Genomic DNA, 22,567 nt, shown 5'->3' with positions numbered 1-22,567 from the left:
CGCCTGTGTGTTTTTCTGAGTCTGTGTGTGTCTTTGTGTGCATGATAGCTTCTTCCTGTGTTGTTGTTGGGAATTTGTGTGTTTGTGCATGTGTGTTTTTGAGAATTTGTCCCCATAATGTTTGCATGAGTTTTATGTGTTTTTGTATGTTTTGATTGTATGTGCGTGTATGAGTTTGCCCCCATTTTGTATGCATGACTTTGTGTATGACTGTGTGTGTGTTTGAGTCTGTGTGTGGTCTGTGTGTTTGGATGGCTTTCTTTGTGATGCATGTGGATGTTAATGGGTGTTTAAGAGCGTGTGAGCTGGGTCACTTATTGTGTTATTGTGTGTGTGTGTTGTGTATATGAGAGCTTGTTCTGGTGGAGGTCTTGTGACTTTGTTTGTGTGTGTGTGTGTGTGAGCCCTCACCAGCAGCCACAGCTGAACACATGACAAAGAACATTCCGACTGCGATCCTCTTCAGAGAGGAGGGCAACAGGCCGCGCCGCTTCAGGATGGGATCGACGACCTTGTCCTTCAGAGGGATCAGCATCAGGATCAGCACGGCATCGAACATGGACAGCCACGCCGCCGGGAAACGGAACGTGATCTGGAACCGGAGGACAGGGGCATGCGAGATTACACGAACGCCACAGAATTCATTCATCATTACAACTTGTAATCACCTACACTCCCGACCTCACTCTGAACAGAGTTGGAGACAATCCGCAGCATGCTGGTACTGAGTGCGGGTTTAGCGCCCTCATGTGACCCAAACCAGAAATGCGCTACCCTCATTTTTACTGTGCTAGTAAATCACACAAATTAACATAGTAATTAACCAAACATAATGCTTTTGTTTTCAGTTTCTTTATATGAGCACTGCTGATTTCATTTCATATCTGCTTCCACTGATCACTGAAGTATTATCGTGGCATGTGTGAGCTGATCTAATGCTAGGTTTGTAAAGTTAGGGTCCTTATTAAATTTAATCCTCAGTGCATTGCAAAAGAGAAAGAGTGGGCCAGATTTTAAAAAGGGAAGGAGGTGGGAGGATCTGGGCTGGACCAGGGAATAACCATCATGCAACAGCTCCTCAAACCATCAAAACATAAATACAGGTTACAGCTGTATTTCTGAAGCTGACTTAGGTCTGAGTCGGCTGGTCCGCATACGTTTTGCTGAATGTTTGACACTGCATTCCACTGCAGATTCAGCATTGAGCTGCAGAGATCAGGTTAAAAGCAGACATGCAAGCTGGTGGTTCTAATATTGGTGCTAATGGTTTATTTTATTTTTTTTACTTTGTTTATTGGAATTAGAGCATGAGCAATATTCTCAAAAGGTTACAAAAGAAAACAGCTCAAACAATTCAAACTAGACCCCAATAAAAAACAAACCAAAAAAAAACGAAACAAAACAAATAAAAAACAAAACTAAAAGAAAAAACATATATACATATACTACACTAAATAAATAAATAAATGAAAAACCACCACTGCAGAGCTCCACCGAGACATGAACTGTATCACCCAGGAACAAAAAGGAAGGCGCTAATGTTTTTAAGGCAACTGTTGTGATTTTGATATAATAATAGGTTTATAGTAGGTTTTAGAAAAGGGAAACTGGCAACATCTGTAAAGGAGAAAATTGCACATATGTCGATTAAAGAGAAGTACAGAAAGAAAGATTGTGTCAGATAGAGAGTCTTAATAAAAAAAAAAAAAAAAAAAAAGAGCAGCTCTCTCACTTCTGCCCTCACATCCTTTCAGGCTGTCACCTCGGGGTGGCTCTACACACACATAGCTTGACAGCTTGGCTTTGTGAGGGGGGCCGGGTCGGCTCGGGGTCGACGACCCCGTAATCCGGCTCTGAAGCGGCCTGCACGCGCGGCCAGCTACTCGGCACACCGGGTTTAATAAAGCCGACTCACCGCCTGGCTGTCGGAGCTGCCGTTGGTGGCGGGGATCCTCAGGTGCAGCCCCTGCAGGTAATATGTGGTCTGCATCTGCAACACATGAGCGCCATTCGGTCATAAAACACTGCAGCGTTACGTTCTAAGTGCTGTAACGATCCGCGGCCTTCAGAGGTCATTTAATTGGAGTGGGCCGAAATCGATAAGAGCCAGGGTTCAGAAAGCAAAAGGCGAGGGATGCAGATTAGGAACCCGGATTATGAAATCGACTGACCCCCCTGATGAATCCCATCAGATGGCGGAAAGGTGGCTGCGCGCGGCCCAAGTTGTTTGATCAGTGGCATGTGCCAAAACGTGGCAGAAGCAGACACTGACACTGAGAGAACGATGATGCTCAGAAATGGTGACATGAATTTAATTTCCAAATAACAATAACATTTGCAGGGGAAAAGAAACCCACAACTGTCGCCCATTTCTGACTATTGTATTGTATTGTATTGTATTGTTTTTTAAATGTTTGACTGTTCCACAGCTGGATGAGAGATACTGCGTTGCTGTTAAGTCTTTACTGTACAGGACCATGAATTCAAATGGCAAGCAATCCAGTTTTATCCTAAGCATTCCAAAAGTCTAAGGCGAGATTCGGGCATTTCATAAAACCAAGTGCAGTGTGAACAGGAAGCAAAGTAATAAGCTGTCAGGTTTAAGGAGGCAGAAAAAAAGAACCTCGGTAGCAAAGTACACGCATTTAACAATAATGTTAAGATTTATACTCAATGATCAGGATATGACAGTGAAAGTAAAGTGTTTGTCATTGTGATGCACTGCAGCACAGCACACGGTGACACAACGACACTCACCCTTGGTGAGCAGTGGGCAGCCATGACAGGCGCCCGGGGAGCAGCGTGTGGGGACGGTGCTTTGCTCAGTGGCACCTCAGTGGCACCTTGGTGGATCGGGATTCGAACCGGCAACCTTCTGATTACGGAGCCGCTTCCTCAACCGCTAGGTCACCACTGCCACCGCATCTGTTGCATCTGATCTGTTTTTTTTAAAGTGCTGCTCTGAGCGCCGCTTTAACACCGTTTCTAACGCCGGTTGCCTGCCAATGGAAGCAGGCAGCAAGCAGTGGTCTGTGCACGTGATCAACATGCTTTTTTTCCGTGCACTACAACAGACCACGTGCGACACCTGGTCAGAGCTCCCCTTTCACGCTGTGTCTCACCCACGGTGGCGGTTAAAAGCAGAGGACACGTTTGGCTGTGTCACCGTGTGCTGCTGTGTTCACAATGACAATCACTTCACTTCTTTCCTCTGCATCCCTGACGGATCAACACCATCTGAGCGGCTGTTTTCTGCAGCAGGCAACACGGCCTGAGCCAGGAGCATGTGAACATGAGAGAGAGTAAGAGAGAGAGTGTGTGTGTGAGTGTGTGTCAGTGTGAGAGTTTGTGAATGTGTTCGTCTGCAAGTGTGTGCGAGTTCTGACATTCAAACAAATCCTGTATTGTTCTTTTTAAAAATAAATTATTTATTGTTCTGGCAGCTCAGGTGGCACTTTGTTTAAAAGAAAAAGTCTCTATTTGGCAGATGTTAAGCATATGTGTGTGTTTTTTTAGTCAATTTTTATTTTATTATTATTATAACAGCAACATCAAGGTACAACATGTTCGTGCATTTTCTAAAGATTTTACTTCTGCTTTTGAATAAAGGATTGAAAATGAATGCTTTCATTTATTTTGTTATTTTTTATCCGATTAATAAAAAAAAAAATTTGATAGATTAATCGACAATTAAAATAATAATTAGTAGCAGCCCCTAGAATTTACAGACACACATATGTGTGTGTGTATATGTTTTATATATATATATATATGTGTGTGTGTGTGTGTGTGTGTGTATATATGTATATGTGTGTGTGTATATATATATATATATATATATATATTTTTTTTTTAATATTTATATCAATTGACCTCTAATTTTGTGTCAAATGGGGCCCTCAGATTTTTTGCAATATAAGCAACATAAAATAAATACCAATCGCTGTGCTGCATCATGCCCGGTCAGCAAACCTCCCTCCTGTCACGAAAGTTCAAATAGTGCCTTGTTCTTAGATGCCCTGTTGTTGTGGGTAAAGGCACACTGAGCAAAAACAGTGTGCATTTTCTTTCCCCTCTGAAAAAAATAAAAAGTCTGAAGTGATGAGTGCGGCCCTCACGAACCTCGTAAAAAAAAACCTGACCTTTCAGTTTAATTGAAGGCAGTCAGGCTTGCCCTGAAGAGAGATTAACTTTTTCAAGTTTCCATGCATCACTCCCTCGGGCGAACATCAGACAAGACATGCTGACAGGTGACGCTGCATCGGCTAGACCGACACGTGAGCTGGGTGCAATGTTTGCCCTATTTCTACTTCCTGTGAATGCATATGAACACGCCTCCAAAAAGCCGCAGCCAGACCGAGCACATATTCAGCCAATCGTGTTTGTGCATGCTTAGATCCAGTAAAAATTCAGTTCAATTCAATCTTCTGTGCGCAATCCATTTAGACAGAAGCCTGGTCTTCTACTTTACTTTACTTTATTTAGCAGACGCTTTTATCCAAAGCGACTTACAAGAGGAAGACACCAGCAATTCTCGTTCGATTTCTATAGAATATTGAGTTTACAAACTAAGAGCCCTGATAAGGCTCAACTTGTCAGTGGAGAGCATGCTCAGAGATTGTTAGGTGCTAGACGAAGAAAAATTATAATGTATTTATACATTTTTGTATTGTTTGTGCAATGTGTACGCATGTGCTTGTGTAAGTGTTAGATTTGTCTGTAATATTTTTTGAATAAGCGGGATTTCACCTGCTTCTTAAAAGTGGTGATAGTCTCGGCTAGTCGTGTGGAGGAGGGCAGGTTGTTCCACCAGCCAGGGACAACAACGGAGAACAGAGATGACTGGAATCGGAGACCCCGTGAAGAAGGAATTTTTTGTCTCCTTTCATTTGCAGATCTGAGAGAGCGTGCAGGGGTGTAGCTAGCTGTACTTAGCTTCTAAGTTCGGTCAATCAGAATACAGAACTTTTAAAGAACTCTCCGCTGACTGCGCTTACATGACATTTGACAAAAGAGGAGTGTATCGAAGAGAGAAGATAAGATAAGATCAACCTTTATTAGTCCCACAAGTGGGAAATTGCAGAAAGTGGATAGAAACAGAGGTAACAGCAACAAAAACAGAGGTAATAGCAGCAAAAAATAAATATGTATATGTATATATCTACAAATGTACAAATAAAATCTACACATGTGCAATGGGTACACCTGTACAGTTGGTAATTACCGTGATGTATTTGAAGTGTGTTGTTTGTTTGTCTGTGTGTGTGTGTGTGTGGTCAACTGTGAGGTCTTTGTTATAGAGTCTGACAGCGGTTGGAAGAAAAGACTTTCTGAACCTTATCATTATTGGTATTAGTGGTAGTAGCCTAGTGGGTAACACACTCTCCTATGAACCAGAAGACCCGGGTTCGAATCCCACCTACTACCATTGTGTCCCTGAGCAAGACACTTAACCCTAAATTGCTCCAGGGAGACTGTCCCTGTAATACTGAGTCTGATAAATGCTGTAAATGTAAATGTATTATTTGTTATTCATCATTATTTGTATAATTATTCGTATGTCCCATTACCGCATCTCCAATACTTCCAGTTGGACCTTGGTTGTCAGGTTATATCACTTTGAACTTTGAAATGTGCTGTACTGTTCAAAAGCAGCAAATAACCAAAATCCAACCAGATCCAAGCACTTGTTACAATGCAGTAAAAAGCGCCACAGTGCAGCCTTTACAGCCAGGCTCTGATTGGTTGGTGTGTCATCCTGGTGCAGCGCCCTATGATTTCCGCTGTGCGGAGAACCCGGAGAGAATTGTAGTTTTCCACATAGCAGACATCCCTGGGGCAACAAGACACCGAAGTCCTTAAAAATTACGGAAATTGACTACGTTTAGAGCAGAACGATACCCAAATTGGTTTAAACAACCCTTGTGAAAGTTTTGCCAGCAGAGGCTATACAGGACCATGTAGCAAACTATCACGAGCTGCTCACTCCAGCTAAGCCTTAGTCATGCAAATAAATCCGCTGAAACATTGATAACATTTTCATTTTGATTTTAAATGTTAAGCACATGGTGACTTTATCTATTCTAATGTGAAAAAATTAAAAAACTGTTTCACCAAAGCAGTAAATGTTCTGCTGAACCCAGCACTTTGTTGAAGTTTAATAACAGTCATTAAATATAATTTTCCCCCCCTTTTGCATCGATAGTTTTCCCCATCCACTGCAAAATTACACATATTTGGGGTGAATAAATGTGTTTATAACATAAAACGCTAGATGAAAAAAGGAATTTTAGGAAATGAAAAATAAACCGATGTCATAGGGCCCTGCTGGTATTTATTAAGTACAGCATCTGCACAATGCAGGAAGCCATTCACTCACCTGGAAGTACACAGTCCAGTATGGGATGAGGGCCAGGAACACGGGAAGTATTTTCAGCAGTGCTTTCACCTCCTCCACCTTCTCTTCAGGGAACCTCCCACCGTAGGTGATCTTAGCGCCATCTAGCAAGGTGGGCTTGGACCTGAAAAAGACAATGGGACTGCGGTCAGGTTTTGCTCACACATCGTGGGTCAGGTTTCCAGTTCGTGGATTAAATCTTAGTCCTAGGCTAAAAGCATCTTTGAATGGAGAACCTCGTTGAAGATTGCTTTTATACTTGAACCTAATTGAACCCATGTCGTGATCCTGAAATTTCAAACTCTTTACGGACACCAACGATGGTACTCACTACTATTTTTTTATACTACAGGGGGAGAAAAAACAAATACAGGAACTTTAAAATATTTTTATTTGTAATAAAAAAGGTCAGAACACCACCAGAAAAAAAATAAAGAATACAACTAAACAATACAATACAAAGTCTGAAAAAACAACAACAAAATCAAGATGAATAATACAATAAAAAATAAACAGGAAAAGACCATTAATATTGTAAAATAAAGAATAAAATAAAGACTTTTTTTGGCTTGTGCTAGTGTACATTCTCTTCTGAGCATGCTCCAGCACCAGACCTCTAAAAGTTTCTTGCAAACGGGTATGTCCACATCTTTTGATCGTTGTAGTCTGGCGGCAATTTCTCTGAACCAGTAGATGCAAAATTGCCATTTAAGTATTGATACCACTGCTAATTGATATCGAAATCAATACTAAATTTTAGTATCAATCAGTATCTGAGAATCAATATTTTTTTTGACAAGCGCCAAAGTTATTTGTTGGTCCTGAATGGTAAGACACCACAAAAGCCAGGTTTCTGTGTTTTAAGTAGGAATCAGAAATTTGTCTATGGAGGCTGAAAAACTATTTCTAGAAACAGACTTTCCACAAATCTGGACCAGACAGAGCTTGGGTCCTTCATTAAATAAAGCCTGAGCTTAATTTGTTAAAATTACCTACAGAGACATCAGATTGAACACAATTACCTGGTTCCAGCGGCTCCAAGCAAGGGTGGACACGTGTTGTTGGCGTGGGTTTGCTGGGGTAAAACTGGGGCATCAGCAAAACTCGTGGGGAGTTGGTGGGGGAGGTGATACTACAATGTCATGGGCAGCCAAGACTCATGTGGGTACTAACTTTTTTCGTAGTCATATTGGAAATATTGACTTGTAAACGATTAAATAACAACCTGGTTAACATAAAATTCTTTATTTGAAGCACAATTCTACAAGAAAGGTAACTTACTTAAACTGAGCTGACGTAAAAACAAGATAAAAGAAAATCTACATTAAAAGTACAAGTGTTTAAGGGCTCTCTGTTTGCTGCTGCCTGTTGCTGAAAGGCACCAGGAGAGGGGACACTTATCACTGCATGCAATGTGTTTTATACATGCATTATGCTTTTTCAGCATTTAATTTCTATAATTTCACCCAGGCTCGCGCAGTAAGTGCACGGTCAGGTGATGCCGTTTCAATTAGCACAAAAATGGGTGCTGAGGCAGTGAAACGGAGGCGATTATGAAAGCAAAGTATGAGGTGTGGAGAAAAAAAACCTTGACCATGCAAAATGATGTTAAAAATTTTATAAAAGTCTCTTCAACGCGCGTGAAGCATGTTGGTAACGTCACGTTAGCTCTTCAAAAAGCTGTAGTTGCCAGGCCTGGAGTCTAACTTTTAAGGCCTGATTAAAGTTATAATCCATGCCTGCATCCACTCTCTGACTGGCGCACTTTTAAACGTACAGGAATATCTGGACCACGGCCCTTCGCGATCAGTGATTGGTTGAGAGCACATGGCCCTAATATGTGTTTGTTGCGTGCATCACAGGGAGCTTACAGGGAGCTGAACGGCTGGTCGCACCGGTGTAACCTCCGGGTTTTTTTAGTTGCACCATTGAGAAAGGTCGCGTGTGCTAGAGCCCTGGAGTAGTGAGGACTAGATCGTCTGGCCTGACCCTACAGAAGAACTACTTTTTTTTTTTTTTTTTTTTTACAGTGTACAATTTGCTTACTATCTTCATGTGAGTCGAGGTAGAGCATTCTCAGAGCACTTCATGCTGACTAACTTCATGTGTGTTGTCTTCTTCTACACAAACCTGAACTAAAACCACAACGGACTTTCACACAAGTGCTAAACGTAGACAAGTGAGACAAAGCTGACAACATTCGAAACTTGCTTCTCAAGTTGCAGTATGGAGTTTGCTGGCGTCATGTGCAGACCTTCTACAAGCCTCAGACCAGCGGTTCTCCTCCCCAGTCCTGGGGATCCAATCTCCGGCACAGTTTCAGGTCTACTCTGGTCCCCTGATCCAGACCAGCAGGTCGTAATAAACCCTTCCTGAGCTGGATCAGGTCTGCTGGGTGACTGAAAACCATGAAACTTCGCCGGACAGTGGGTTCCCGGAGCTGGAGTGGAGAACTGCTGAAAAAAAGTTCTGTCAAGCAAATAAAAAAAATGTAAAATAATAAAAAAGCATTAATTTCATGGCTAAGAACCAGAAGACACAAAGTCCCAGGTTCAAACCCCCCATTGTGTCCCTGGGCAAGACACTTAACCCTGAGTTAACCCTGAGGGACAGCCCTGTCACTATAGACAGCAAGTTGCTCTGGATAAGTCTGACAAATGTTCTAAATGTAAAAAAAGGGGCTTCCCTAGAACCGTTCACATCCAAGCAAACATCAGTCATTTGCATTTCAGCTTCACTTCCCCTTCCGACACATTCTATACAAGATCCATATTTTCATCAATTGAGACCTTAATTAAAACACTACAGTATGGGACCTAACACATCACAAGATGTTGTTAAGAATAGGGCAGATCAACATAGACCACACAAGAAAAAGAAGGAGGAGATAAGTGGAATCAGGGAATGAAGAAAAAGCAGAAGTGAACAGACCCTGAACACAGAAAGGAAGTTGGGCGCATGAATCGATCCTTACAGGTCAATTAATAAGCAAAACATGAAAATATCAAGTTGCCAATTTTTGCTTACTAATTGTCGTTTCAGTGATTATGCTTCTAGTGTCAAACAAATGTTGCCGTGGCGTCTTTTCCCAAAACAAACCAATGCTAAACGTTACTATCATTGTGAAAACAATGAGGTTTATTGAAACCTTATTCATGAAAGCCTAACATTTTGACCCGTACTTCATGAATAAATCATCTGCATATCTTTTCTTGGTACGTAAGACCCTATGATTTCTGCGGTATCACGGAATCCAACAAATAAAATGGAATCTGAAGAGGCTGTCGGTGTCAAATCCGTACCACTTGCCCGATCTGATCACGTACACAATGGTTGGGTTTGGCACACTGGAACACATATACAGAATTTACCATACGCCCTTATCCAGAGCAACGTACAATCAGTAGTTACAGGGACAGTCCCCCCCTGGAGACACCCATGGTTAAGTGTCTTGCTCAGGGACACAATGGTAGTAAGTGGGATTTGAACCCAGGTCTTCTGGTTCATAGGCGAGTGTGTTACCGACTAGGCTACTACCACCACACCAATGTCATCAGAAAATGACTAAATTTGACTCTTGGTGCTCAGTTTAGAGCTTAAAACAATGTCGGGTTCACCTTTCAAAAAGCTGCACCTGGCAGGCTGGAGTCCCGATTAAAGTTATAATCCGTGGCTACATCCACTATCTGACTGGCGTACTTTCAAATGTACAGGAATATCCGGACCACGGCCAATCAGAGGCGGGCCCCGCCCTTCACAAACAACTTTTTTATTAATCGGAAGAACAACTCTTTTGTAAGAACATATGTACCGACCACTTATGGTCAATAAAGCGCTCATGCCAGCAAACAAATCAGCTGATTGAAAATGCGATTTTAATAAGATGGTTCAAGCTTGTGCACTATTAATTTACAAATGGAAAAATGTGTAAAATTGTGAAATAGCTCTTTACACGTAAAAACTTTGTTGAGCAGTGATTAAATGTGATTGTTCACTTTGCATTTGATCTTTTTCCCCATCCACTCCATAATTGGAATTTAGATTTAATAAACATAGGTACATTATGAAAAAACCACAACTAGATGATTAATCGTGAAAACTGACTGATCAATTGGTTATCGGGGAAATAATGGTTTTAAGCCCCAATATAAAATGCATGCAGTTCATGAAAACAGGTGACATATTAAATATAAAGAGCACGGCGAACTCCTCCGACAGCCTACAGAGACAATTATTCTCACTCTTAAAACACTGCAGTGCTGCAGCGCCAAGATGGAAAAGCTCAGCCTAACCCCCCTAATCCAACACTCCGGGAAAAGGTAGAAAGGCAGGAAAATCCCCTCTAATAAGGAATTTCTTGAAAGTCCGCAGGACTGCGAATGAAGAAATATTCGGTGTCAAGTTTCTGCGGCTGCCGCTCGACTTTTGTTCAAAGTGAACGGGCGCGACTTAAGAGAGGCTTTCTCTCTGATGACGAGGGGGCGGGAGGCATCAGGCGGGGCTGGGGGGGGGATCAGAGGCGGGTGCCGGCGCTGTGGGCATCTCAAGTCACGAAGCCCAGCCGACACGCAGCTGTTCTGTCTCGCTGCCTTTCATCGCCCTCCTGAATACACACACACACACACACACACACACACACACACACACACACACAGAGCCTCAAACACACCTGCAAATAATTCTCAAAAAACACCACAATGTGTCAACACAGACTGTTGCATTCGGGTACAAACCACACACACACACACACACACACACACACACACACACAATCTAAAGTGAAGTGATTGTCACATGTGATACACAGCAGCACAGCGCACGGTGCACACAGTGGAATTTTGTCCTCTGCATTTAACCCTGAGTGAGCAGTGGGCAGCAAAGACAGGCACCCGGGGAGCAGTGTGTGGGGACGGTGCTTTGCTCAGTGGCACCTCAGATTCGAACCGGTAACCTTCTGATTACGGGGCCGCCTCCTTAACCACTAGGCCACCACTGCCCCAAAAGTGAAGTGATTGTCAATCTAAATCGTAGCCGTTGGTGAATGTTTCAACTGAAGGTATATATCCCATTCTACAGAGCCGCACAGCGCGACATTAAATGCCACAGAAGCAGTGGCGCAGTTCATACGATTATGATGACCTTGTTATGATGCGGTTTTGTTATTGTTCTTCACAACGGCCCTCGTTAAATCAAAGAAACCGATAAGACGCAGCTACTTGGGGACAAACACGTCCCCAAGCAGGCAATAGGATGACACTTGTGGAGCACTTGGCTTAGTTGCAGCAGAAATGCTGATGAGGCACAGACACACACACAAACACACACACACACACACACAATCCGTGTTTCACGTCTGATGCGCCAACTACTGCGAGCGAACCAGGACTGCTTCCTAGCTGACAAAGTCGTGCACATCGTCACCAAGGCGGAACGTTTGCCTCGAGTACGTAACTGGCGGGATGCCTTTCCATAAACTGGATTAAAAAGGTCACTGCTGTAGCTGCCAAGCTGGAATTTTGCAGTGGTTGCGGGACATTGACATTCTTCATTCGGAATTTTCGCTGATTACAGAGACAATGAAGACACCGAGTTCATGCACTGAAAGGCGATTGCATAACTGCGACAATGTGATTGCATAATGACCAGATGAGGGCAGAGTAAGGGTTAAAAAAAAAACAAAAAAAAAACGAAACAGAAATTAGGCTCAGGTGACATGTCCTTGTTGCGGGATCTAAGTCTGAATGTCCGTAAGATGAACTTCAACGTGAGAGTAAAACTGCGGCCAATCAAAGCCAAGCTCAAGCTGGCACACCACTCGAAATGGGAGGTTGGACGGGTTCAAACCGACTGTTCTTCATTCTTGTTCAAATCTGACCGAAGTGTATCACATACAGTACAGGCCAAAAGTCTGGACACACCTTCTCATTCAATGTGGAGACCTGGCCTCCACAGTCACCGGACCTGAACCCAATCCAGATGGTTTGGGGTGAGCTGGACCAACAAGTGCTAAACACCTCTGGGAACTCCTTCAAGACTGTTGGAGAACCATTTCAGGTGACGACCACTTGAAGCTCATCGAGAGAATGCCAAGAGTGTTCAAAGCAGTAATCAGAGCAAAGAAACTAGAATATAAAACATGTTTTCACTTATTTCACCTTTTTTTGTTAAGTACATAACTCCACATGTGTTCATTCATAGTTTTGATGCCTTCAGTGAGAATCTACCAACGTAAATGGTCACAACGTAAATGGTCACAATAAAGAAAACACGTTGAATGAGAAGGTGTGTCCAGACTTTTGGCCTGTACTGTATACTTCACTAAAACCTCAATTTGCTGAAAATACTTTAGACAAAGGGGCATCAAATGAAATGCGACGTTTCTTATTATTTAGCTTATTACATTGTTGTAAAAGTGACCAGTTTAAACGGGAATGTTACTAGCTAGAGTGATTTCCAGTCTGGAGCAATTAGACAATTGGGCAAAACCAGTTTAGTGTTAAAAGCATACGATGGTGCTTTTTTGCTTTATGATGTTGGCTTTTACAGAGTTTGTAGTCCAGTGCCTCACCTGAGTAGATTAGGCTCTTTGGGTTTGCGCGACCAGCAGCAGGCGAATCCCAGGATCTTGAACATGTCCGTGAAAGCGCTGCCATCGGCCGGTTTGGTGACAAAGACCACGCGGCCCAGGAGGAAAACCAGGAAGGAAACCGCCAAGCAGACCGCTGGGATGATATAGCCAATGGGAAAACTCTCATTCTGCTGGATGTAGGCGATCCCGCCCAGCGCCAAGATGGTGCCCAGGTTAATGCTCCAGTAGAACCAGTTAAAGAATCGCCGAGTCGCCTCCGGGCCCCGGTCTTTGACCTGCAATGAGGCATGTATTGAGAAGGTTTTTGAAATTGATCTCATAATCGATGCATCGCGGTGCAGACCAAGACAATTCTGCACCGATGCAGTGCAGAACATAATAAATACTTTTCTGGTCCTAGTTAAAAGGTAGTGCAGTTAGTGACTGTGTCGGCCTGATCTGAATAAAGCGCCGCGCCGGGCAGGAGAAACTCGCATCTCACTGACGTACGTGAAAACATAACTGTGAAGCAATACAGAAAAAAAAAACGAGTGGATGCATCGTGATTTGGTAGATGCCTGGTGGGTTAAACACCGGCCAATAAACCTGAAGACCACAAAGTCACAGGTTCAATAATGTTAATGCAATAATACAAAACAATAATTTGGATGTAGGTCAAAACATAAATTTGTAAATGTCAGATTGAGAAATGTCACTCTCTACGGAGGTACATGAACATAATTACATATAAAGGTCCTACATTACAGGATAAAGATCTTATGTTCACAGAAGCAAATGGTACTTTACAGAAGTGAGAGTGTCCAAGACTTTCTCAAAAAGGAAGTCACGAGAAAACAATCATGAAACGATGTGAATGTGTGGGAAAAAATGCATGTGAATGGATTACTGTAATGACAATGAGATTTAAATGCTAATGGGGGGGGGCCTATACAAGCGAGCGGGCATTCGTCATCAACACCATTCACTAACCACAATGTTTGCCGCAGACAGGATATCTTTATTTTTTCCCAAAAAATAAAATGAACCCTCTGGTTCGGGTTCTCGCGTGATGGAAGTAAAAATACATATTTAAATTTTTTGATCCAATCACAGAGCAACTGCAATGCTTCGCACGTTTTGATTATAATGACATAAGGGGACAAATTCCAGATTTGATGTCTGAGCTCACTCAGGGGAGCTAATCTCACAACGTAGAACTCTCATGTCAGGAGACCTTTAATATTTTGACTTTGTTGGTTTAATAGCACCAGTGTAGGCATCTAAATGCGGACAATGGCTAGTAATAACAACATAACTAAACCACGGAGACTTAAATGCATAATTAAGCTCGACTCGGATGATGGGGAACTACCAGCGCTGCTCTGTCACACTTTTTCAGCCTGAAAAGGAAGTAAAAGCAGACAGCACACTTCATCTCCTTCATCGTCTTCAGAAGTCCTCCCAATAGATTAAGGCCAGGCGTGCGAGTGCTTTGGTGATGACAGCAGAAATCTCTGAAACAGTTTCGAGAGGGCCTGCTTTACCGGAGAAGATTATCAACCCCGGGAGAAATGCATGTGGGCCTTGCTGTTTGAATCAATAAAAACTGCAAATCATCCCTTTCCATCACAAAAAGAAAAATAAGAAGAAGCAAAAAGCACAGACTGGAAAAATTTCTCATTCCAAACCCCCTCCACCTCTGGAGACAAGGGAATTGAAAATGATGAAGAAATCAAAATGGAACAACATCTTTAATGAGTCCCACTAACATCTGATAGATGATAACCAGGTAAATCAGTCTGGGTTTATGACTTATGTGCTATGTATGTTAAATATGGCCTTTTTTTGCACTTACTGCACTTACAGCTGAACATATTGGTTTATCACCACATGATTTTGAAGGATGCACATAAGGATTCGTTTATGTCTCCTGAATAGCTGTAAAAATTAATATTCGGTATTCTTCTGACAGTCAGCAGGTGGGTAGTTTCGAGTCATGTGAGCGGCCGACGCTTCCACTGAATTCTGGCCACATCAGGCCCTTTCATGAGGAAGTATCGGCTACCGGTCCTCATGACACCTCCGACTGGAAGTGAAAAAAAGAATTTAAAAAAAGCCCGTCTGAGAGTGTCCTATCCTGCGCAATACGGGGAGCCTTGTGACCTGACCACTAGGTGAGTCAATGGGTGCTAGTAGCCTAGTGGGTAACACACTCGCCTATCCAACACCTATCCGACACCATCCCACTTACTACCATTGTGTCCCTGAGCAAGACACTTAACCCTAAATTGTTCCAGGAGGGGACTGTCCCTGTAACTACTGATTGTAAGTCGCTCTGGATAAGGGCGTCTGGTAAATGCTGTAAATGTAAATGTAATGCGCGACGGACGTGCCAGTCAACCTCGCATCGAATATCGGCGGCAACGGCGGTCACATGACCGTCACAGCAACGGATTACTGATCAACTCCGCGTGCTCCGGCCACGCGGCAACACAATGCAGCCTTCTCAGAGGGTTAAAGGGCCACTTCGGGAGCATAATGGGTTAACTTGGTTCAGAAGCCTTCGGATGAAAATACGATGGATTTGTCACAGAAACGAATATATTTTGATCATTTCTGCACAAAACGAAATATTAAATGCTGTTATCAGTTTACATTTATGGCATTTATCAGACGGCCTTATCCAGAGCACCTTAAAATCAGTAGTTTGTTTCACTTTACTCATTTGCACACCTTCACACCCTAACTGTTACACATATTTTATGTTAAAAACATAAAAGTGTAATATTTGGTTATGTTTCCAATATTTTCATATTGCATATTGCATATTGTAAACTTGCAATATTTGCAACATGTGGTCTATAGCAGACACTAAAGTATTTCACTGCATATTATACCTGTGTGTGAGACGAAAATTAGAATTTCATTAAGAATTTGATTTGAATTTGATTTTTCTTGGTCGCTGGTCTGAGTGCAGCACGCGCACCAGCAAACGTACAGGTATATCGGGAAATGATAAAGAAATCAAAATGGAACAACATCTTTAATGAGTCCCACTAACATCTGAGGCTGGCCCCGCCCTTGACGATCGCTGATTGGTTTAGAATATGACACGGACCTAATATGTGACTTGTTGCTTGAACCACAGGCAGCGCGACCTCGCACAATTACGTTGCACAACTTGCACCATTACCACACACGCTCACCCTCCTGCCATCCGGATAAAGGTACCGGAGAGTTCGGGCCCTCACCGCCAGACCGTGCTGCAGCTTCATCCCACAGACACCTGAACACTCCGGGACTTTCCACTCTGGACTGACAAACACACACTCTAGCGTTTGTGTTCAGGACATATCTCTATTACACTTCTATTACAGCAGTATTTGCACACTGTTACACATCTGCACCTTCATGACTTGTTTCGCTGGTAATGTGGTATTCCTGCTCTCCCTGTGTCCCCTGTTTGAGCTTCATGTAGCAGATTTGTGAATGTCGGACATGAAGCACCAGGTTGTTTCGTGTCACTTTGTACTGTCTAACATGTCTGTAGCCGAAATGATGAACCAGAAGACCCAGGTTCAAATCCCACTTACTAGAAGTGAAGTGATTGTCATTGTGATACACAGCAGCACAGCACACACAGTGAAATTTGTCCTCTGCATTTAACCCATCACCCTGAGTGAGCAGTGGGCAGCCATGACAGGCGCCCGGGGAGCAGTGTGTGGGGACGGTGCTTTGCTCAGTGGCACCTCAGTGGCACCTTGGTGGATCGGGATTCGAACCGGCAACCTTCTGATTACAGGGCCGCTTCCTTAACCACTAGGCCACCACTGCCCCCATTGTGTCCCTGGGCAAGACACTTAACCCTAAGTTGCTCCAGGGGGGGGACTGTCCCTGTAACTACTGATTATAAGTCGCTCTGGATAAGGGCGTCTGGTAAATGCTGTAAATGTAAATGTAAACTCTAGGGCCCTGCTCGGGTATTTCTTAACGTCCTATTAACGAAGGTGGTAGGTAACGAGATCTCAAACCCATTACCTGGTCGGCTCCGAAAGGAGTGATGTTGGACTTCACGGTTCCCACGCCTAAGGCCACCAACACCAGACTGGAGTAGATGACAGCGCCACAGTACGGCGCTCGGGTCGGACAGGTCACGTTAGCGGGGGGGCTGGAGTTGGCGCTCATGCACTCGGCTGGCTGGACGGGGAACGCCAGCTCTTGCCCGCAGAGGGAGATTCGGAATTTGTCGCTGGCAATGAAGGGGAAAAAAAACATGCCCAACAGGTAGAGGAGCAAGCTGCACACGATGGTGCAGAACTTGCCCAGGCAGGCGTCCGCCAGCCACCCGCCGAAGGGCGACACCAGGTACGTGACCCCCATGAAGACCAGCGGCGCCTGGCTGGCCTGGGTGCCCTCCCAGTAGAACGGGTCGCTGTTGAGGAAGAGCACCAGGTTGGAGGTGAGGCCGTAGAAGGCCATCCGCTCCAGGGACTCCGCCAGCAGGACGGCAGCGCACGCCAGCCTTCGGCCTCTGAAGACCGACTCCTGGGGGCGCGGCGCCGTCGCCGAACTGTCCAGGAGGGCCGTCCTTTCGTTAGCGTCCCTGCTCGCCATGGCCCTGGCCGTCTACTGCTGGTTGATGTCTCGACACAGAAGAAACCTTCAAAGGAGAAAAATAATAACCATCAACAAGCCGATACAATACAGTAAATGTGACCAAGGAACACTTTTAATCTCAGACGGTGTTCCTGAACAGTTTTAACTAGATTAGAAAAGTCATGTGATGCCTTGTAAAGAATGTTCCATCGTTTCTGTTTCACTTTGGGAAAACTTTCAGATCAATTTGAGCACAAAAAATATATAATTATTCTATAGTTAGCACAACAACTGACAATCAACATATTGGATGTGCTCCTTAAGGCTTTTTTTTAGGAAATGGACGTCTATCGCAATGTTACATCCAATCACCAATCAAATATTTGTAAATTAATCGCGAAGAATCCATAATAGTTACCGTAATCGAATCGAATCTGTACTCGGATTCAAACAGGGACATGAGAAGAGGACGCTGAAGTAAAGTTGGTCCACCTTGACGTCGACACCGGGGTCAGCGCACAGAGCCCGAAATTAGCGTGACCCGAACCGGCGGAAAAACACGTCGCGGCGGTGAACGGGGACACTCGCAGGAAAACCGACGAAACACGCAGGGACAGGACCACCGCGCCCGTGACGAGAAGTCCACTTTTCACAAACGGCGACGGCTAGCTGTCTGCCACGGCCGACCATGTCCCACCGAAACGCCGGTTTCCGACTCTCGAACTCCGGCAGCACCCCAAAAAAAGTGCTTCCGAAATAAAGTAGAGTTGCGCGGCCAGTCACAGCACAACCGCGTGACACACGGGACCACGAACAGGGCAGCGCCTCGCCACACGATAATCTATAGCTCATCCAACGTGTGCGACCGGGTGCAACATGACTCAAGAATGGTCAATCCATCTGTTTCTTTAGTCAGCTCCATTTGCGCGTCGAGCCATTGGCTGAGATACAGGTCATAGTCCCGCCTACCCTGCTGATGATTGGCTTACGCTCTCAAATTCTGTTTTCCTATTGGCTCACGCAGGAGTCACGCAAATGCGCTACTCCGCTGGTTCCCTTAGGTTTACCGGCAGGCTGTGAACAGAAGCCTCAAGCACATCTTTTTATACATTTAGACATAAATAGAGCGGTTGTTGAAATGTGCGTACAGCTTAACTTATACTTTGAACTTTTATCACTCTTATAACCAACCAGTAGTCATTTCTTTGCTTGTTCAAATGGAATATTTGAATTTCGGTGCTTGCCTTTAGCCAGCCATTAGTCCGTTTCAGAAGCAGCTGTATTAATATAGACCTTCACACGCGACGTTGCCGGACCCACGTGTCTGTAGGGGAACGGCGCGCCGCCTCGGGCGTTTGTTGCTGTGACGCTAATTAACGACGCGCTTCGGCCGAGTGTCACAACGTGTCGCCGCGCCACTCCACTCCTCCATCACGACGTGACGCTTTCCCGCGGTCCGTGTTTCGGGGGGGGCCCAATTAAGAGACGGACTTGCGCCTTAAACTAACACGGGAGCGAGAAAGTGCGGCGACCGCTGCAGGCCGGACACGCAGGGACACGAATGACACAATGAACTAAGATGGTCGGCTTTCCTGTCGGCCGTCATAACAGTACGGATGATGAAGATCCTGTTTTTGGCCTGCCTTGGTCCAAAGACAGGAAACTGCACAACTGCGGAAAGGATCAGGTAGAGTCAATCCCCCCCAAAAAAAAAAAAAAGTTCGGTTCTGCTCGCCGATTCGGTTTTTAATCAAATGTACAACTCACCGTTCTAATGTTCATAATCGTAATTACATTTTTATTATTTTTTTTGATGCAGGAGTCACATCGAGGCTGCGGGACACACATGCGTCCTGCGCGACACCGCGGATTTCCCGTCTCCCCGTGACGTGGCCGACGTGATGACGCAAGACCCGTCGTTGCGAGGGGCGCTGGCCATTCATCTGTACAAGGGAGGCAGGCTTCTCCTAGGTCGGTACTTCTCAATTAGGAGAGAAAAAGTTCCAACCAGGGGATGTGTACTGGCAAGGATCTCACGACGCGATTGTATCGCGATATATTGTGACACTGTATGTATCGCGATGTTCTACAGTTCACAGGAAATGTGAAAACAGAGCTGAAACGCAAGCTGGGCCTGTACGAAAACAACATGCTGTAACTCAGAACTGGATTTTGGACTTAATTGGTACACAAAAATATCCATATTGCCGTATCAATATTTTTTCCGGCGCCCCTAGGACAACAGATCGTTTCTTATCATGCTAAATAGGCCAGAACACTCATGTTCACCGATGCCTGTGGATGAGAAAGCAGTTTGCTTTTTTTTTTTAAATGACGTTTCTTTCCACATTTCGTACCACCAAGTTCCCAGGTAATAACCGTGTTACTAGAATTTCAAACTCAATACTCGATACTGTTCATGTAGAGCAAAAAATGAGGTGAAACTAACAATTTTGGGCACAGATAATTGTTGCATGCTGTAGAATGATCGGCGTCTAATGACATTTGCTGCCCATTGCTGATCAGAGATAATGTGGCTATGGGCTCATTTCTAATAGTCAATTGGCTAACGGTACTGTGACCTCAACTCTTAAGAAATATTTGTGACATTTTGTGCCATTCAATTTTAATTCGCTCTTTAAAAAAACTTGCATCAATGCCTTAAAAGAGCCTAAAATAACAAAATCCTTCTTGAAATTTACAAAAAATGTCCCATTGAAAACCATTAAAAATGCATTTTTTTTAAATCCCAAATGTATCTTAACAAATATTAGAATCAATGGTAATTATTAATATTAGGGCTGCACGATTTGGGGACATATTGCGATTATTGAGATCAATATTGTAATATGTGATTGCGATATGATAAAGGACACTTGCTTGTATATCAATGAAAAGTTGCATACAAATTACTAATAGTGAAATGTTTAATTTCAAAGTGAAACATACAAACTACTTATAACAACCTGAAATGCCCAGTGCTTTCAAAATACAATATTCTACTAAATTAAATAAAATCACAAAATAATCACAAATAAATATTTTGCATTACTGTCGAACGACAAACCCTGGTAAGGCTAAACAACTGTTTTGATTATATTTGGCCATTATTAAATCCCGTATTATAGTTCTTACGTTTAACCAAAACGTTGTTTGGAGGCTGACTTGAACACAGGGATGCATAGCTTTGCTAGCTTAGCTAAGGTTAAGATTTGTAAACTGAGGTGAATTTCTTTTACGAAACCTTCAAAGTTTGAGAAAAGTTAACTAAACAGCTAAGAACAGTCTAGATAGTTAATGCCTACGTTTAGCCAAAACGTTGTTTGGAGGCTGACTTGAACACAGGAATGCATAGCTTCGCTAGCTTAGCTAAGGTTAAGACTTATAAAACGGGATATATATATTCAAATATATTCAAAACAATTGTCCAGCCTTACCTATGAAATGTAATCCCCCAGGATCTTGTTTGGAGCGTACAGCGGTTTGTACAGCCCCAAGCAGCACAAGAGTGAGGCATTTTTTATGCACTTCTCTCCATAGACATGTATATGCTTCATGCCACAGCAGAGCCTCTCGCAATATGGCGGCGAAGTTGACGTACGATGCAGCGCGTCATGCGCCGTCTACCCATATGTCTCCGAATCGAAAGTCACGTGACCAAACACGTCACAAACGACTGAAGTGAGACTTCAGTCAGCTCGCAAACTTTGAGAGAATGAGAGAATGGATCGGATATGTTGTCGATCCAATCCATGTACTAATCACAGCTTTTTGCGTTCATGTAATCGCACAGACTGACATCGCGATTACGATTGCGATTAGATTAATTGTGCAGCACTAATTAATGTAGATTAATACCTGAGTGATTAATATCTATTATTACCCTTGGTAATAATAAAGTTGAAGTAAATGATTTACGGAGAGAATCAGCCGAACGAGGTGGGCGCCCGATTACCTAGTCCGAATAAGCCGGATTATTTGACCTCTAATTGTCCAAACAATTTAGTCTCAGACCTAGAAGGGCACCTTTAATCTAAACTGTACCTTGAGGGTAGCCACAGACATCTTGTCGAAATGAGAAAAGGCCGCTCTCCTCTTCTAAAGCTTACACGGTGTTTCATGCTTCACAGGGCCCCATTCCTGCTTTTGGGTTTAAAAGTTGAACTTCAGAGAGAGTGTAAGAGCGAAGTAGAGCATTTTCTCTTTCCTTTTTTCTTTTTTTTGATTCCAGACATCCAAGTGCCCTTCGGAATCGTCTTTGGGGGAACAGACGTCAACGAGGACGTGAAAGATGAGCGGAAGCGAGCTGTGATGGAGTGTGTGTTGAGGAAAGCCAGGTGAGGTGAAGCGTTCCTCGTGCCACACCGCAGTGGCTCTTAAATGCATTAAAATGTTGAAAAGTTTCCCAAGCCTTTGAAACGGCGGCGTTCGTGCGGCTCAGACGTTGGACGAGCGGGGCTGCCGACAGCCAATCACGACGGGCGATTCCATTACAGCGAAATGGAACCTGCTGCAACAGAAGATGCACGCTGCCACAAACTCCGTTCCAGTGAAAGGACAATAGGGCTTTAATGAGCGCGACTTAAATTGATTTGCTTGACCTCCCTCGGTGTGTGGAACAGGCTGTGAACACGCTGCCGTCCCCCTTTTTGTTTTTTCAATTTTCAGGACATTTACAAATGTGCGGACCGCTGAAGGGACTGTTCGTCGAAGGTCAGCTTTCGTGGCCTTTTACGTGCGTATTTAGGCGGAGTGGGAGTTAATGAATGCATGTGCAGAATCTCTTATTTTGCCCTGAAATAAGGACATAGCCGCACCAGTCACCCCTGAGAGTTCTTTTTTTTTCTATAGACGGAGTTGTTTCAAACTCGATACCAATACAAATACCTATGCAAATACCCTGATTTCACAAGAAAATTTAGAGCCATGTTTTTAAAAATCTTAAGAATTTTGAGTAAAACATTTTTAAACAATAATATAATTTGGATTAAAACAATACCAACATT

At 43.7% G+C, this 22,567-nt stretch overlaps 2 protein-coding genes across 3 annotated transcripts in view; one reads left to right on the top strand and one right to left on the bottom strand.

Annotated features, from left to right (window-relative positions):
• slc15a4 (solute carrier family 15 member 4) overlaps nucleotides 1–18,553 on the bottom strand; it is a 31,889-nt gene extending 13,336 nt beyond the window's left edge. Inside the window, exons 1-6 of the mRNA XM_028995265.1 lie at nucleotides 17,980–18,553; nucleotides 17,004–17,625; nucleotides 12,966–13,261; nucleotides 6,380–6,521; nucleotides 1,916–1,990; nucleotides 412–592 (exon numbers count right to left, since the gene is read on the bottom strand). Of these exons, the coding sequence (XP_028851098.1) occupies nucleotides 412–592; nucleotides 1,916–1,990; nucleotides 6,380–6,521; nucleotides 12,966–13,261; nucleotides 17,004–17,579 (1,270 nt within the window). The 5' untranslated portion in view covers nucleotides 17,580–17,625; nucleotides 17,980–18,553. The remainder of the gene's footprint in view (nucleotides 1–411; nucleotides 593–1,915; nucleotides 1,991–6,379; nucleotides 6,522–12,965; nucleotides 13,262–17,003; nucleotides 17,626–17,979) is intronic.
• A 70-nt stretch (nucleotides 18,554–18,623) lies between these two features.
• glt1d1 (glycosyltransferase 1 domain containing 1) overlaps nucleotides 18,624–22,567 on the top strand; it is a 33,075-nt gene continuing 29,131 nt past the window's right edge. For both annotated transcript variants that reach the window (XM_028995268.1, XM_028995266.1), the window contains exons 1-3: nucleotides 18,624–19,248; nucleotides 19,381–19,532; nucleotides 21,793–21,898. In XM_028995268.1, the coding sequence (XP_028851101.1) occupies nucleotides 19,178–19,248; nucleotides 19,381–19,532; nucleotides 21,793–21,898 (329 nt within the window). In that variant the 5' untranslated portion in view covers nucleotides 18,624–19,177. The remainder of the gene's footprint in view (nucleotides 19,249–19,380; nucleotides 19,533–21,792; nucleotides 21,899–22,567) is intronic.

This window comes from Denticeps clupeoides, chromosome 11 (genome assembly GCF_900700375.1).
Source record: "Denticeps clupeoides chromosome 11, fDenClu1.1, whole genome shotgun sequence".
Classification (NCBI taxonomy): Eukaryota; Metazoa; Chordata; class Actinopteri; order Clupeiformes; family Denticipitidae; genus Denticeps; species Denticeps clupeoides.
The sequence above is the reverse complement of the archived record's forward strand: the minus strand, read 5'-3'. Positions and strand labels throughout refer to the sequence as shown.